The sequence below is a fragment of the Lissotriton vulgaris genome, chromosome 12 (genome assembly GCF_964263255.1).
Source record: "Lissotriton vulgaris chromosome 12, aLisVul1.2, whole genome shotgun sequence".
NCBI lineage: Eukaryota > Metazoa > Chordata > Amphibia > Caudata > Salamandridae > Lissotriton > Lissotriton vulgaris.
In genome coordinates this window covers 36,134,157-36,148,379 of record NC_141700.1, presented here as the reverse complement: position 1 = coordinate 36,148,379, position 14,223 = coordinate 36,134,157, and the positions used below count along the sequence as shown (strand labels likewise).

At 46.3% G+C, this 14,223-nt stretch overlaps 1 protein-coding gene across 7 annotated transcripts in view; it reads left to right on the top strand.

The window, feature by feature from the left end:
* Positions 1–14,223, top strand: part of EPS15L1 (epidermal growth factor receptor pathway substrate 15 like 1) — a 303,568-nt gene that overhangs the window by 88,229 nt on the left and 201,116 nt on the right. For all 7 annotated transcript variants that reach the window (XM_086946920.1, XM_086946917.1, XM_086946921.1 and 4 more), the window contains 4 exons: positions 2,099–2,224; positions 3,469–3,528; positions 4,865–5,101; positions 5,641–5,798. In XM_086946920.1, coding sequence (XP_086803046.1) covers positions 2,099–2,224; positions 3,469–3,528; positions 4,865–5,101; positions 5,641–5,798 — 581 coding nt within the window. The remainder of the gene's footprint in view (positions 1–2,098; positions 2,225–3,468; positions 3,529–4,864; positions 5,102–5,640; positions 5,799–14,223) is intronic.

The following is a 14,223-nucleotide window of genomic DNA, read 5'->3' as shown; positions in this document are numbered from 1 at the left end:
TTGCCAGGGATTTGTGTCAAGTCACTGTCTTGTCTGGCGTGGTATTCACCACTTTGTTACAATTTCTAATAACAGTGGTTACAATTCCTAATAACAGTGGTTATCTCCCAACACAGTTTCTCACACTGTACCACGTATTATATTGATTTAAACTCCTGAGAGCTTTTCTTTTGGAAAGATGTCTTTGTACCAAATAAACAAGAAGATTTATTGGAATAGTGGATAAGCCCTTCATTGCCTTGTCTTTGTTAGTGGTTACTCCTCCTCTCTGCGTGTTCAATGACAAACAAAACAATTACACAGCAGCTTAGATTCTACACGTAACATTCAAGGATGGATTTAACTGGAAGTGACATCCTCCCTGTAATGTGCAAACCCCCAGCGTAAAAGTGACTTCTCCAGAGATAAACACCAGTGTACAGACTGATAATCACATGCTTATATGTGATGTGTGTCATGATGCATGTTAACATTTTACGAATAGAGAGCTTAGTTTAAAGTTGATGCCATTGCTGTAAATGAATAGATATAAAATCAGGCCTGAGGTAGCATTGCCTGGTAAAGGAAAATGGTTTGAGGTTTGCACGAGATGCTAAATTCAGAGGTCTGTTCATCTGAGGAATATCTCACCGTATGAATACTATGATGGAGATCCGTCTGTAGTTTCGTTTTTCTGATTTCATAGCTTTTTCCTTAAATTGGAGGATTTTTTATTACCACCAACTGTAAATCAGGCTTAAAATTACATCTCAGATTTGCTTTTTTGTTTTCTTTTCTAACTGGAAAGTAGATTTTATGTTGCGTTCAGTCACTTTCTGTGCTGTTTCATCTTCCCTTAAACTATTTTGTTCAAGTAACGATTTTAATTAATTTCTCTCTCCCACCCCTTCTTAAAACTTGTTTTTTGTTTCTATTCCTACTAGTGGTAGGGATGTGTCCCCATTACACCCCCTGGATTTATTTGTCACATAAAAAGCACCATAAAACGGGAGATTTTATTATTGGAAACTTGAGAGGTGATACAGAAATCAGATTAAATCTGTGATGGGAAACAAACGTGTTGCTTAAATTACAACAAGGATATTAATGTGTTTAGATCACTGGAGTTTTTTCATGCTGCAAGAAATGAAGGGACTAATGCCGATCAAATCAGACTGTCATTCATGGTTCGATTTTTATACATATGACATTTCCCAAACAATAGTTAACAAAAAATAAAAATGGCAAATCCCCGTTAAAATAGTATCGTATGACTGTGCCAACAACTCCATATTGGTTCTTTACTTTTGTTCAGTAATTTTGCCTTTTGGGTTTTCCTGGTGCTTTCATGTTACTTGAGGTTTTGGGAAGATTTATTGAAAGTGTAAATCTGAGATAAGCTGCTCTTTGAGCCTCCTTCCTAGGATGAAATCTACCCGTAGGTTCCTTTAAATGGCTCTCTTTAGGCCTTATTCGCAGTCTCACTTTCCTCTGTGCCTATAGATAAGCTTTGCCGCTTATGTCTATCGCTGGAAGGTCTTAGCTGAAAGGCATGACATTCTCTTTGCCAAATCACCTTTCCGACACCTACTGAGGGCAAACAGGTAATAGAAACATATTTTTGACATCTGTTCTGCATTTGTCACTAGCAATAAAGGCACTCCTCTTGTGCAAGCCTATAGGCTCCTTTTGCAGTGTGTGTTTTAGAAACTAACTCCCCCGTGACATGCTGTTACTGAATAATGCCTATGTTGTTTCTAGTCAAGCACATAAAAAAGATTGCACCAATAAAATGGGAAACGGTTCCTTGTTGATGTGCACTGTAGAGCCACTTTCACAGATGTTCAGTGTTTTCTGTCAGTTCATGAACATAAATCAGGTTTCAATTTACCAAGTTTGATTGCTTTACAACTCATTTGACCAACAAAAATGCACACTGGATCCATTGTATCTAACTGAGCACACTGTAGCAGAAGGTATTTTTAGTTTGTAGTAGAAATTGCACAGGGTTTGAAGTAATATATTTAGAAGCAAATCAGTCAGTGTGTTAGTCACTGTTATTTTTGAAACTTACACAGGCACACTTTTTTACTTATTCAGGCTATTTCTTACCAACTAGGTAGAAGAGAAAGCGAAATTCGATGTGATTTTCGAAAGCCTGGTGCCTGTGAATGGTTTACTTTCTGGAGATAAAGTAAAACCAGTTCTTATTAACTCAAAACTACCTCTCGACATCCTTGGAAGGGTAAGTGCACCAAATGTTTTTTTTCTTGTCTATCAAACCCCTTCTCTCTATAGGTATAATGGCTTAATTGTGGAAGCTGGTGGTTGCTAGTTCTCTACTGAGTAGATTAGTTTATCTGTTGTTGCTGGCTCCAATGCTGGCTGTAGTAAAGAGCCTTCAAAAGCTCTGGCACACATTAATCTGGATTGGTGGGAAGAGGTGGTGGAAATTGGCGTAGTAAAAAGTACACAATCCTTCCATAGGAGACACTGCTCTCACGAAAGCACTTATATGCCTCTTCACAGACTGCATTTCAAACAGAACAACATTTTTTTTCGATGACACAAAGTTTTGTTTGTACCTAAAAGCCACCCTCAACATTAAACTACTTTTTAGTTATTTGGGCAATCTGTGTTTCTTGCCAAACATTGAGTTTCTTGGCAAACTGTTCTGTTCATTATTTTCCAAGACCTTTGATGGTACCATGCAGACTCCCACACAAATGGTTAAGATATCTTGCAGGACATTTATTTTAAATCCTACAGGGATTTAAGAGTTTGCATAAGCACAAAATACATAGATTATAGAGGTTTGTAGACTTACGTGCATGCAGAAGTACCGCAGCCTCGTTATATTTTTCCGTAGAATAAGACATTTTAGTTGCATCAAGCAGGTCATTCCTTTCTCTTTAATGTGATATGATATGATGTTTCAGCTCATGGTGTCAGATTTGCTCCAACGTGCTTTTGAGGCAGAAGCATTATTTCTTTTTTCAATTTTTTTCATGATTATATTTGTTGCTAAACATGAAAATTGGATGTAGTCTGCAAGCCACCATACAATCAAAGTATCACTTTTTATTGAGTCATTATCATCAGATTACATTCAATAACATGTCTTCCAGTGTATGTCATACCTTAAGCAAGACCCAATTTATCGGTCTATTGTGTGTAGAAAGTTTTGATATTGCTGGTGTTGTCTGTGGTCTAGAAATGTATGTTTTCTCTTTTCACAATGTTTGAACCGGAACTTATAGACACGCAAACACAGAATCACTGACAACGCAGAGCAGATGAAACGTATATATAACATATGTGTTTTATCTTCTCTGGGTCATCAGTGAATCTGTGTTTGAGTGTTTATATTTTCCGGTTCAAAGTGTGTGCATGCAGTAATGTTGCTTTTTTTTCTTCCAATTTTGCAGTGGGTAATTAATCAGGTTCTGTGTTGCTTTGTGACCCTGACTTGCATTGTTTCTGCTTTAGGTCTGGGACCTTAGTGACATCGACCAGGATGGACACCTGGACCGAGAGGAGTTTGCTGTGGTAGGTTACTTCAAGGTTAATTTCACATATAATCTTAAGACAAAGGTGTTGGCTAAGTACCTATTGTCAAAGCATAGACAAAGTTGGAGTATTACTGAAACCGACTTCCACAGTGTCGAAACCTTCATATTGTGAAAACGAATACTTTCCTCAATTCAAACAACATTTTCGTTTCTAAGATAGCTAAACTTGTGCCATCTTTCACAGGAAGGTGGAGCCGAGTCGGCTCATCGCCGTGGACTCACTGGTGCATTGTGTGCTGCCCATGATATCAGCAACATTACAGCTCTGTAAGAGGGCATGCCCTAATGGCTGGGGGATATTTGCAGCAGCACTACCAGTAGGATAAGCGTCAAGCTGTAGAGCGTGATTCTTTACTGGCACAGTTGTTGGGAATGATGATGTTGGGTGACGGGGCCTACGCCCACGACTTCCGTGATTTTCGAGACGCTACATAAAAATCACCTGTCTCGACCGTTGCTGCCTTTAGTACCAGGATTGGTGGAGCCCGCCGAGGAGTTGTTTCTCACTCCGGCGGTGACTAAGGCGGCCCCCTCCAGGCTCCTCAAGAAGTACCGGGCTCCGGATTCTGACCCGGCTTTTCTTAGGATGGATCGACACCGGACTTGGACTTGCACTCTGACTCGTTTTGCTCCGCTTAATGCAGTATAGAACTTCCAAGTATGGCCGGGTTACTGGCACAGTTGTTGGGAATGATTTCTTATGGATCCAGTCGCCTGTCAAGGGTGGCATTCCTCAGATATCTTAACTCACCCCGTTTGCGTAGCTGACTGCCATTCTGCTGTGTACCTGAGGTTAGGCTTCACCTCGGGCTTGTCCCCCAGAGATCCATACACTTACTGAAAGAAAAATGAGATCTAAAGACCGCCAAAGGTGGAACTACCTGGTCTGGCGTTAGAGCCTGCATAGATCCCTTGTGGATTTCCATATTGCCTGGGGAAAGTGTTGAGAGTCGTGCAGAGTATCCTTTCTTCCTGCTTTCTGGTGTGTTTTTTAAGACTATTAAACATCAAGTGTACATAATGGGACCATGAGGCTGAGTGCAGGGACATGATGCATGTGTGTATCTTGCACTACTTACTACCAAGTCCGGGCTGATGCAAGTCTCTTTCTTCAAACTGATTTGACACAGTGCACTTCCAGTATTGCAGGAACTGTCATGATGACTCTTAGTTTGTCTGCCCAAGGTTTAAACATGTTCACACCGTCATGTACTATCAAGTACTCTTCTCTGTGTTTATTTAATGAAACTTTCAAATCTGCGTATATCATGCAATAAAAAGTAAGTTACCTCATGCCATGTTTATGTTTGCAGGCAATGCACTTGGTGTACAGAGCCCTGGAAAAGGAGCCAGTGCCGTCCGTATTACCTCAATCCCTTATCCCTCCTGCCAAGAGGAAGAAAGCACATATGTTCCCTGGTGCCGTTCCTGTCCTCCCTGCCAGCCCTCCGCCAAAAGACAGCCTTCGATCCACACCTTCCCATGGCAGTGTCAACAGCCTGAACAGTGCTGGCAGCTTGTCACCCAAGCACTCCACGAGGCCCGTCCAGGTACAAATAACTTTCACATGTTTCAGGGAGATTTTAGCAAGCCAGTAGCCCTGCAGCTTAAAGAGCATGTTAACCCCACTTTATCAGTGACCTCATGGTTGTTGACACTGGGAGACTGCCAAATCAGTGGGTAAAAGGTGTAGTGTCTTACACTGTCTCTGAACTTTCTTCCTCACTGTGGACTTGCACTCTGACTCGTTTTGCTCCGCTTAATGCAGTATAGAACTTCCAAGTATGGCCGGGTTAACCAGACGAGTCGGGGTGGCGGACACTGGGCAAGGTTGAGTGCGACAAGTTGAAAGATACTGACCTGTTCTCACTGTCCACTGTAGGTTTTGTACAGTGAAGCTGCTCAATATTCCTGTTTACTTACTTCTTAACACACCCAGCTCAATGTACAGCACCATAGGTAACTTTAAACTGTGCACTATTGTTCACTGAATTATTTTATGTCGTTTTACTAGACATACTTTTCAGAGGTGGAAAACCATTTGTAGCCGTGCTTGATAGGTGCTGACTCATTCTCTTCTTGTTTTTAGCCTGCTGTAAATTGGGTAGTTCCAGTAGCAGACAAACTACGGTACGACGAGATCTTTCTAAATACTGATCTGGACAAGGACGGCTTTGTAAGTGGTCATGAGGTGAAAGATATTTTCATACAGTCATGCCTTCCTCAGAATCTCCTAGCACACATATGGTAAGAAGATTACACAATTACTTTAATTAGTATTTCATTACCTGTCTTAATGCAATTGTATGACCCAGTACTGTCATCAACGTTGCTACACTGGTATACTTGGCAATATAATGATGCATGTAAGGTGCTCTGTATCCATACACTTTTTGTATCGGTTTGGATGAAAATATCCACACTAAATAATGTTATGGTTAACTGTTCAAACTTAAGTAAACCAATGAACTATTTTTAAAAAAAAAGTATTTCATTACCTGTCTTGTCAAATACTGGTCAAAATCTAGCACATTTTTAATTGCTTTTAAAAATATTGGACTACTCTGGGCCTGTCATTCTTTTCGTCCAACATGCCGGTGATACTTCTGTTTACTCAGGCTTCACAGCCAAATTCAAGTCATCAATGTTAGGCACTGTTACGCAAATGCATTTTAGTCTGCCCGCATATCAGCGGTCCTCAGGCTCTTCCTCAATTAATGGTGGTCCAGCCCTGTTCTACACTGTGCTATTGTGTTCCACTGTTTTCTCTCCTGGTAGCTAGACCACTAACATTGCTGGTTTGTGAGAATACTCTCGACCCCACCGTGTTAAGAACAGAGACTTCCAGCACCATGAAACATGAAGGTGGAGCAGTCTCCAGGGAGCACGCCCAGACATAGGCAGTATGTGCACACTCTCGGTTTCTAGACAGAGATCCATTGTACATACAATGCACATGGGACCTGGCCTTAATGGATGTTAGATGCTGGGCTGTCAGTGGATGTACAAATGCTTCTTTCTCAGTGTAGTGGTTACGCAGTTGGTGATAAATGCGTTTTTCCAGGAACGTCTGATTAGTTTCTCCCCTTGCAGTTCCTCAGAGATTTACTGATCCAGTGTGGTTAGAGGTCACAAGACCTAGAACTTGGGTAGCTTGAGGCCATGGGTAGAGTGGATTTTTTTTCTCCATTTAGTGGATTTTGTTGTTTTTGCAGGATCTTCATCATGAATCTCTATTTAAGGCTGTTCACGTTCAAGTTCACTTTCTTTTTTGGGATGGACCTATTGTTCTGTAGTAGGGGATCTCTGTGTATAGTCATAATCTAGTGAATAGTCCCGCCCATGTGCGTGGACCCCAGAGCAATCAAAAATAATCTCTTAAGTCGTCAAAAAATGCAGACCTGCACAGACAATTAAGAGAGAATTTTAAGACAGATAATGCAGCCTATATCCACAGGCTACACTGTCCAGTACTTCAACTAGAAATTCCACCAAATACCCACAAACAGCACAGCCTGTCCAGTGTTCTCCACAGAGAAAAACCTTTCCCCTACCAGCAAAAGCCTCTGGAATGATAGAGAGAAAGGAGTGGACAGACAAGCCCCATAGGCTGCCATTATGTGGCTCAGAACAGGATACTGTGCCTTTAAGAGAACTTTCCAGAACTCTCTCAGTATCCCAGAATGCACAGAAAGTCCCTTTTACTTTCAGTTCTTTTTTCCGGATCCTGCAAGCAGGACCCTGGAGCATTGAGCTCTCCCTTTCTAGGGGTTTCTTTACAGATTTTTTCACTTTTCAAGTGTTTGAGTGCTTTCATTTGAAATACTTTGGTGCTTTCTTTCTTGTGTGTGTATTTGAACACTCTTTTATTTGTCACAATGCCTGCTTTGTTTGACAAATGTCCAGAGTGTTTGAGGAAGAAGGCCAAGACGGATCCATACGAGGTGTGCATCATCTGCCTTCCCTCATCTCATGTCCCGGAGGAGTGTGACATTTGCCAGAACCTCTCCAGCAGGACCCTGAGAGAGAGGATGAAGATCAGGCTTCAAGGCCTGGAAGATAGAAGACTGAAGGCACAAGATGGGTCTGCCCATGCTGAGGCCTCTGGGGGGCCCTCCAAGGGCAGGAAGACCAGCAAACGTCCCTGTTCTCCGCCGGCGTCGATAGCACCGACGACGGCGTCGAGAGGGATGACAGCAGTCTGTTCCCCGTCTCCCCAGGGCTCTGGGTCAAGGCGACGTCGACGTTCGGCGTCGAGAGAACTGACTAGACCGCCGTCGAGATCGCTGTTGACGGTATCTTCGTCGGCGGCGTCGTTGTCGAGTCATCGACGTCGAGTGGCGGCCCGGCGTCGACGAAGAGGAGGAGGTCGGCGTTTATTTATTTATTTATTTTTTAAATTTCTAAAGCGCGCAAATACCTTTCGGTGTCTCGGCGCTGGAGTTTGCAGATTGCAGGGGTTCCACTGACGTCTTACTGGTTAAAGAGCCAGGTCTTGAGGTGTTTGCGAAATGAGAGTAGTGATGATTGATTTTTGACAGAGGAGGGGATCTGATTCCATAATTTTGATGCTGCCACTACAAAACGTCTATCTCCCCAAGATACTTTTTTTGTGCATGGGATTTGGAGCTGTTGGGCCGAAGAAGAGCGTAGTGTTCGGCTGGGTTTGTACAGTTTGAATGCTCTTTTGAAGAAATCAGGTCCATTATTGTTTAAGGCCTTGTGAATGATACACATGGCCTTAAACTTTATCCGGCTTCTTATTGGTAACCAGTGGAGCTCACGAATTGTGGGAGAGATAGAAGCGTGCTTAGGTATACCCATGAGAATTCTTGCAGCAGCGTTCTGGACAAGCTGTAATTAGCTCAGAACTTGCTCTTGAGCGTTAAGCAATAGACCATTGCAATAATCCACCCTAGATAACACCAGGGAGGACATTAAGGTTTTGCCTGCGGTTGGGGGAAGAAAAGGGAGCAGTTTCTTCACCATTCTCAGGGTAAAGAAGGAGGCTGACACCACCGCGTTGGCATGGCTTAAAAACGTAAGCTTATCAAAAAGCACGCCTACGTTTTTCACCTTGGTTACAGGTGATGGGGGAGCTCCCAATTCAGAGGGCCACCAGACCGGAGACCAAGACGGAGTCAGTTCGCCAAAAACCATCACCTCCGTCTTGTCGGAATTTAGCTTTAAGCAATTCCGGTTCATCCATGAGCTGATGGCCTTCATGCCCTCCTGAAAGTTCGCTGCCACTGCTTCACCGTTTTTGTGTATCTCCAGGACCAGCTGTGTGTCGTCGGCATAAGATGTTAAGCCAATGCCGAACGACTTGATTACCCTCGCCAAGTCCGACACATAGATGTTAAAAAGTGTCGGACCTTGTTGAGCGTTGAGGGGATCCTTGGCGTCGAGGGGTTCCTTGACGTCGAGGAGGACGTCGAAGTCGTCGAGGAGGCGTTCACCGTCAAGATGGAGGCGTTCGCCGTCGAGACGGAGGCGATCGCCGTCGAGACGAGGGCGTTCGCCGTCGAGACGAGGGCGTATGACGTCGAGAGAACGACGGTCACAGTCGAGGCGGCGTTCTTCGATGCCAGAGAAGCGCAGAAGGAGTTCTGGCGCCAGGAGTTCCTCTGGATCCGCTGGGACGCGCCGGCAACGTGAGCCGATAGGCTCTGCCTCACCATCGCCTCCTCCTAAGAAGAAAAGGGAGTCACAGGGCTCTGTGTACTCCGAGGTATATACACCTCCTAAGCCGAGGACACCTTTCCCTCCTCCTCCTTGGCCCACGGATCCTCCGCCGTGGACTCCCACTCCGCCGCCACTTCCACCACCGCCCCTCCTCATTTTCATCCTCTGCTTCCTCCTTCTGGACCGCCTGTGGTTCCGCCGAGGACGGCTTTACTACCACTGTACCCGACGCCGCCTAAGGGGACTCCTCAGCCGAGGCGCCCGGTCAGGTCGCAGTTGCCTGCTCCTGTGAGGCCTGTGGAGCGTCCGAAGTCTCCTGCTCTTGTGAGGCCTGTCGAGCGTCCGAAGCCAAGTAGATCTCGTTCTCGCTCCGACCGGAGAGGGAGATCGCGTAGTCGTCACCGGTCATCGACAAGATCAAGACGACGCCACAGGAGGCGCAGATCCAGATCCCACACAAACTCTTCTGGGACCAGGTAATACTCGCCGACTTTGTCGGAATCCCCAGGAACGAAGGTGTCGCCTGTAGAAGACATCGTCTCGTTCCAAGATGTTCTGCTGAGGGGTGCGGCTAAGTTGGGCATCACGGTGACGGTGCCTAAGCCCAAGACTTACGTGATTTTCGAGACGCTACATAAAAAGCACCTGTCTCGACCGTTGCTGCCTCTAGTACCAGGATTGGTGGAGCCCGCCGAGGAGGAGTTTTTCACTCCGGCGCTGACTAAGGGCGATACGATCAAGCCCTATGGGAGTCCCTCCAGCAATTCGCTGAGCTCCTTCCTTGAGAGAAGAAAGAAGATTTTCAGGAGATCCTGAATGAGGGGATGTTGGTGTCGAACCAACTCATCAGCGCAGCTGCTGATGTGTCCCTTCTGGCGGCGCATGGGTACTGCCATGGTGTCAACCAACGGCGCCACGCTTGGCTTCGACTTACGTCTCTCAAGCCAGAGGCTCAACAACGGGTGGCCAACCTGCCTTTTTCGGGGGAAACACTGTTTGGCAAGCATGCGGACTACGAGATGGGCCGCATGAAAGCAGAGGCCGAGACCCTGACGGCTGTCGGGTTGGAGAAACCCAAGGAGGAGAAGACCTACCGCCCGTTCCAGAGATGGTTCGGGCGCATGGCAGAGGGCGAGGACAGGCTTCGGGACAGCAGCAACAACAGCAGCAGCAGTTCCGGAGGCCCTTCCTGAAGCGCCAGAAGGGCAGAGGCGGCCAGCAGTCCGCAGCGGCAAACAAAGTCCCGGCCGGGTCTAGGCCCTGAGCGGTTAGACACGGCCGGGCCTTTGTTTGCGCTTCCCCCCACTCAGGTGGGGGGAAGCGTTAAATTTTTTCTGGCAGAGTGGAGACAAATTACTCAGGACAAGTGGGTGCTGAATATTGTTAACAATGGATACAGTCTTCGGTTCACCAGCCCGCCTCCAGCAGTTCCACCAGTCAGCTCGCAGTTTCAACTGCGCGAGCTCCAGGCGGAGGCCGATATTATGTTAAGGATAAGGGCGATAGAAGACGAACCTCTGTCTCAAAGAGGAAGATGTCTGTACTCCCGGTTCTTCCTGGTTCGCAAGAAGGACAAGAACGAGTGTAGGCCCATTCTGGATTTGCGACAAGCAAACAAGTGGATTCACAGAGAGAAATTTCGCATGCTGTTGTTGCATCAGATTTATCCTCAGCTGCAACAGGGAGACTGGGTATGTGCTATAGACCTACAGGATGCTTACTTCCATGTGCCCATTGCACACAAACACAGGAAGTTCCTGCGATTCCAAGTCAGCGCCAATCATTATCAGTACACAGTACTGCCATTCGGGCAGAAGTCTGCGCCCAGAACATTCTCGAAGTGCATGGCATTGGTAGCTGCGCACCTGAGGAAGAACAAGGTGTTCGTCTACACGTACCTGGACGATTGGTTGGTCAAGGCCTCCTCATTCTCTGAAGCTCAAGCGCACTTCCAGAAGCCATGCGTTCTCTTGAACAAGCTGGGGTTGCACATCAACATGTCCAAGTCTGTCACGACTCCGGTCCAGTGCATACAGTACTTGGGAGCCTCTATCAATACGCTGTCAGCAAGTGTGTCTCCTTCGGAGGAGAGACGATTATCACTCCTTAGGAAGGCTCAGGCTCTTATGACCGCTTCATCTACAACAGTGAGGACGGTGTCTTCTCTACTGGGGTCGATGGCCTCTTGTATCTTCCTCACGCCACATGCACGGCTGCACATGAGACCATTGCAGGAGTGCTTGGAGGATCAGAGGAAAGGGTCCTGGGACGACAAGATACAACTGTCTCTGCATGCTCCTCAGTTTCTGAAGTGATGGTGTTCAGCGGAGAATCTCCTCAGAGGGGTTCCCTTACACAAGGACATTCCCACGCAGACTATCGTGACGGATGCGTCTCTCCACGGCTAGGGGGCACACTCCGGAGACTTACAGATACAAGGAACGTGGTCCCCGACGGAGTCCACGTATCACATCAATTTCCTGGAACTCAGAGCTGTTCACTTGGCGCTGAAGGCCTTTCATCCGTCCTTCCAGACCAACTCTCTGCTTGTACAGACGGACAATACGATCACAATGTATTTCCTCTAAAAGCAGGGGGGCTCGAGATCACGCACTCTGTCTCAGGAGGCGCAGGCGATCTGGCCCTGGCTTCTGACCAGAGGACTGACGATAACGGCTACCCATCTACCAGGTGTGCAGAATGTTCAGGCGGACGCACTGAGCAGACTGATTCAGGAAAACCACAAATGGGTCATAAACGACTAAGTACTAGGAGAACTCTTCGCAAGGTGGGGGACTCCAGACGTAGATCAGTTCGCCACCGCCGAAAACAGCAAATGCAGAGACTTCGCCTCCAGGTACTACCAGCAGGGGACGCTGGGAATGAGCTATAGATCAACTGGTCGAAAAGCTTTCTGTACGCTTTTCCACCCATTCCCCTGATTCCGGCGGTGCTCATCAAGCTGTCCCACTCCAGGGCGCGGATGATCCTGATCGCCCCGGAATGGCCCAGGAAGTGGTGGTTCACGGACCTGCTTCACCGGTCTCTCCTTCCTCACATACGGCTGCCGTGCCGGCCGGACCTTCTCACGAACTTCGGGGGGGCAGATGGTGCACCCCAACCTCTCTTCTTTGAGTTTGGCGGCATGGCTCCTGAGATAGTGCAATATGGCCATTTGAATCTACCAGAAGATTGTATGGACATACTGAAGGAGGCTAAGCGACCTTCCACTAGGACTTCCTATGCTTACAAGTGGAAGAGATTCTGCATCTGGTGCAAGTCCAAGAACTATGATCCAACGACATGTAAGGAAGATGTCATCCTTCCGTATCTTCTACATTTGGCGCAGTCTGGCCTTAATTTCCATTCCATTAAGGTTCATCTCGCTGCGCTGACTTCCTACAGGAAATGCCCTTCACAGACTTCCTTCTTCCAGATCCCTGTGATCAAAGACTTTTTGGAAGGCTTGAAGTAAGTGTTTCCTCCTGTCTGGCTTCCTTCGCCTTCATGGGAATTGAATGTGGTGCTGTCCAGATTGATGAAGAAGCCTTTTGAACCTATTCATAAGGCTTCGTTGCAGCACCTGTCCTGGAAGGCGGCGTTCCTCGTGGCCATCACAACGGCCCGCAGGGTGAGTGAAATTCAGGCGTTATGTTGCCAAGAACCTTATACGGTATTCCATGCTGCTACGGTTGTTATGCGTACTCACCCTAAATTTCTTCCAAAGGTTATCTCTGATTTCCATGTTAACCAGGCCATAACTTTACCTACGTTTGTTCAGAATCCTTCATCTCCAGCAGAAAGGTCCCTGCATTCCCTGGTTGTTAGGAGGGTGTTGAAATGTTATCTGGATAAAACCAAAGATATTCGTAGGTCAGACCAATTGTTTCTTCCCAAGGTTATTTCTGATTTTCATGTCAACCAGACCATAACTTGGCCTACGTTTTTTAGAATCCTTCATCTCCAGCGTAAAGGTCTTTACATTCCCTGGATGTTAGGAGGGTGTTGACATTTTATCTGGATAAAACCAAAGATATTCGTTGGCCAGACCAATTGTTTTTCAATTATGGATCAGTCAGGACCGGTCTTGCTACCTCAAAACAGTCCATCTCTAGGTGGATTGTGTCCTGTATACAATTGTGTTACCAAAAGGCTAATAAGACCTTACGGGGTAAACCTAAGGCTCATTCCACCAGGGCCAAAGCTGCCACGACTGCTTTGCTGCGTAATGTTCCAATTGCAGAAATCTGCTAGGCGGCCACTTGGAAGTCGGTCCATACCTTTGCTAAGCATTACTGTCTGGACACTGATGCCAGGACAGACGCTCAGGTTGGGCAGACTTTGCTGCGAAATCTGTACGCACAGTAGTGGTGTTATTTCTCTTCTCTACACCGCCGCTGTGGTGTGGGGATGGGCTTGCCATTCTATTCACTAGATTATGACTATACACAGAGATCCCCTACTACAAAAGGAGTAGTTTCTGTCCTGTAACTCCAGCTCTGTAGTAGGGGTATATCTGTTATAGTCATAAGCACCCGCCCTCCTCCCCAGTGGAGAAGGATATTCATGTAGGGAATGCTACAGGTCTGGCGTGTTATGCCTTCAAAAAGAACTGAAAGTAAAAGGGACCTGCTGTGCATTCTGGGATACTGAGAGAGTTATGGAAAGTTCTCTTAAAGGCACAGTATCCTGTTCTGAGCCACATAATGGCAGCCTATGGGGCTTGTCTGTCCACTCCTTTCTCTCTATCATTCCAGAGGCTTTTGCTGGTAGGGGACGGTTTTTCTCTGTGGAGAACACTGGACAGGCTGTGCTGTTTGTGGGTTTTCGGTGGAATTTCTAGTTGAAGTACTGGACAGTGTAGCCTGTGGATATAGGCTGCATTATTACTTCCTGACAGAAATACTTACCATCCTAGAAACTTCAGGCACTGACAACTCGATAACTCTGCTAGGTGACTTTAATTTCCATTTGGAATGTGGCGAAG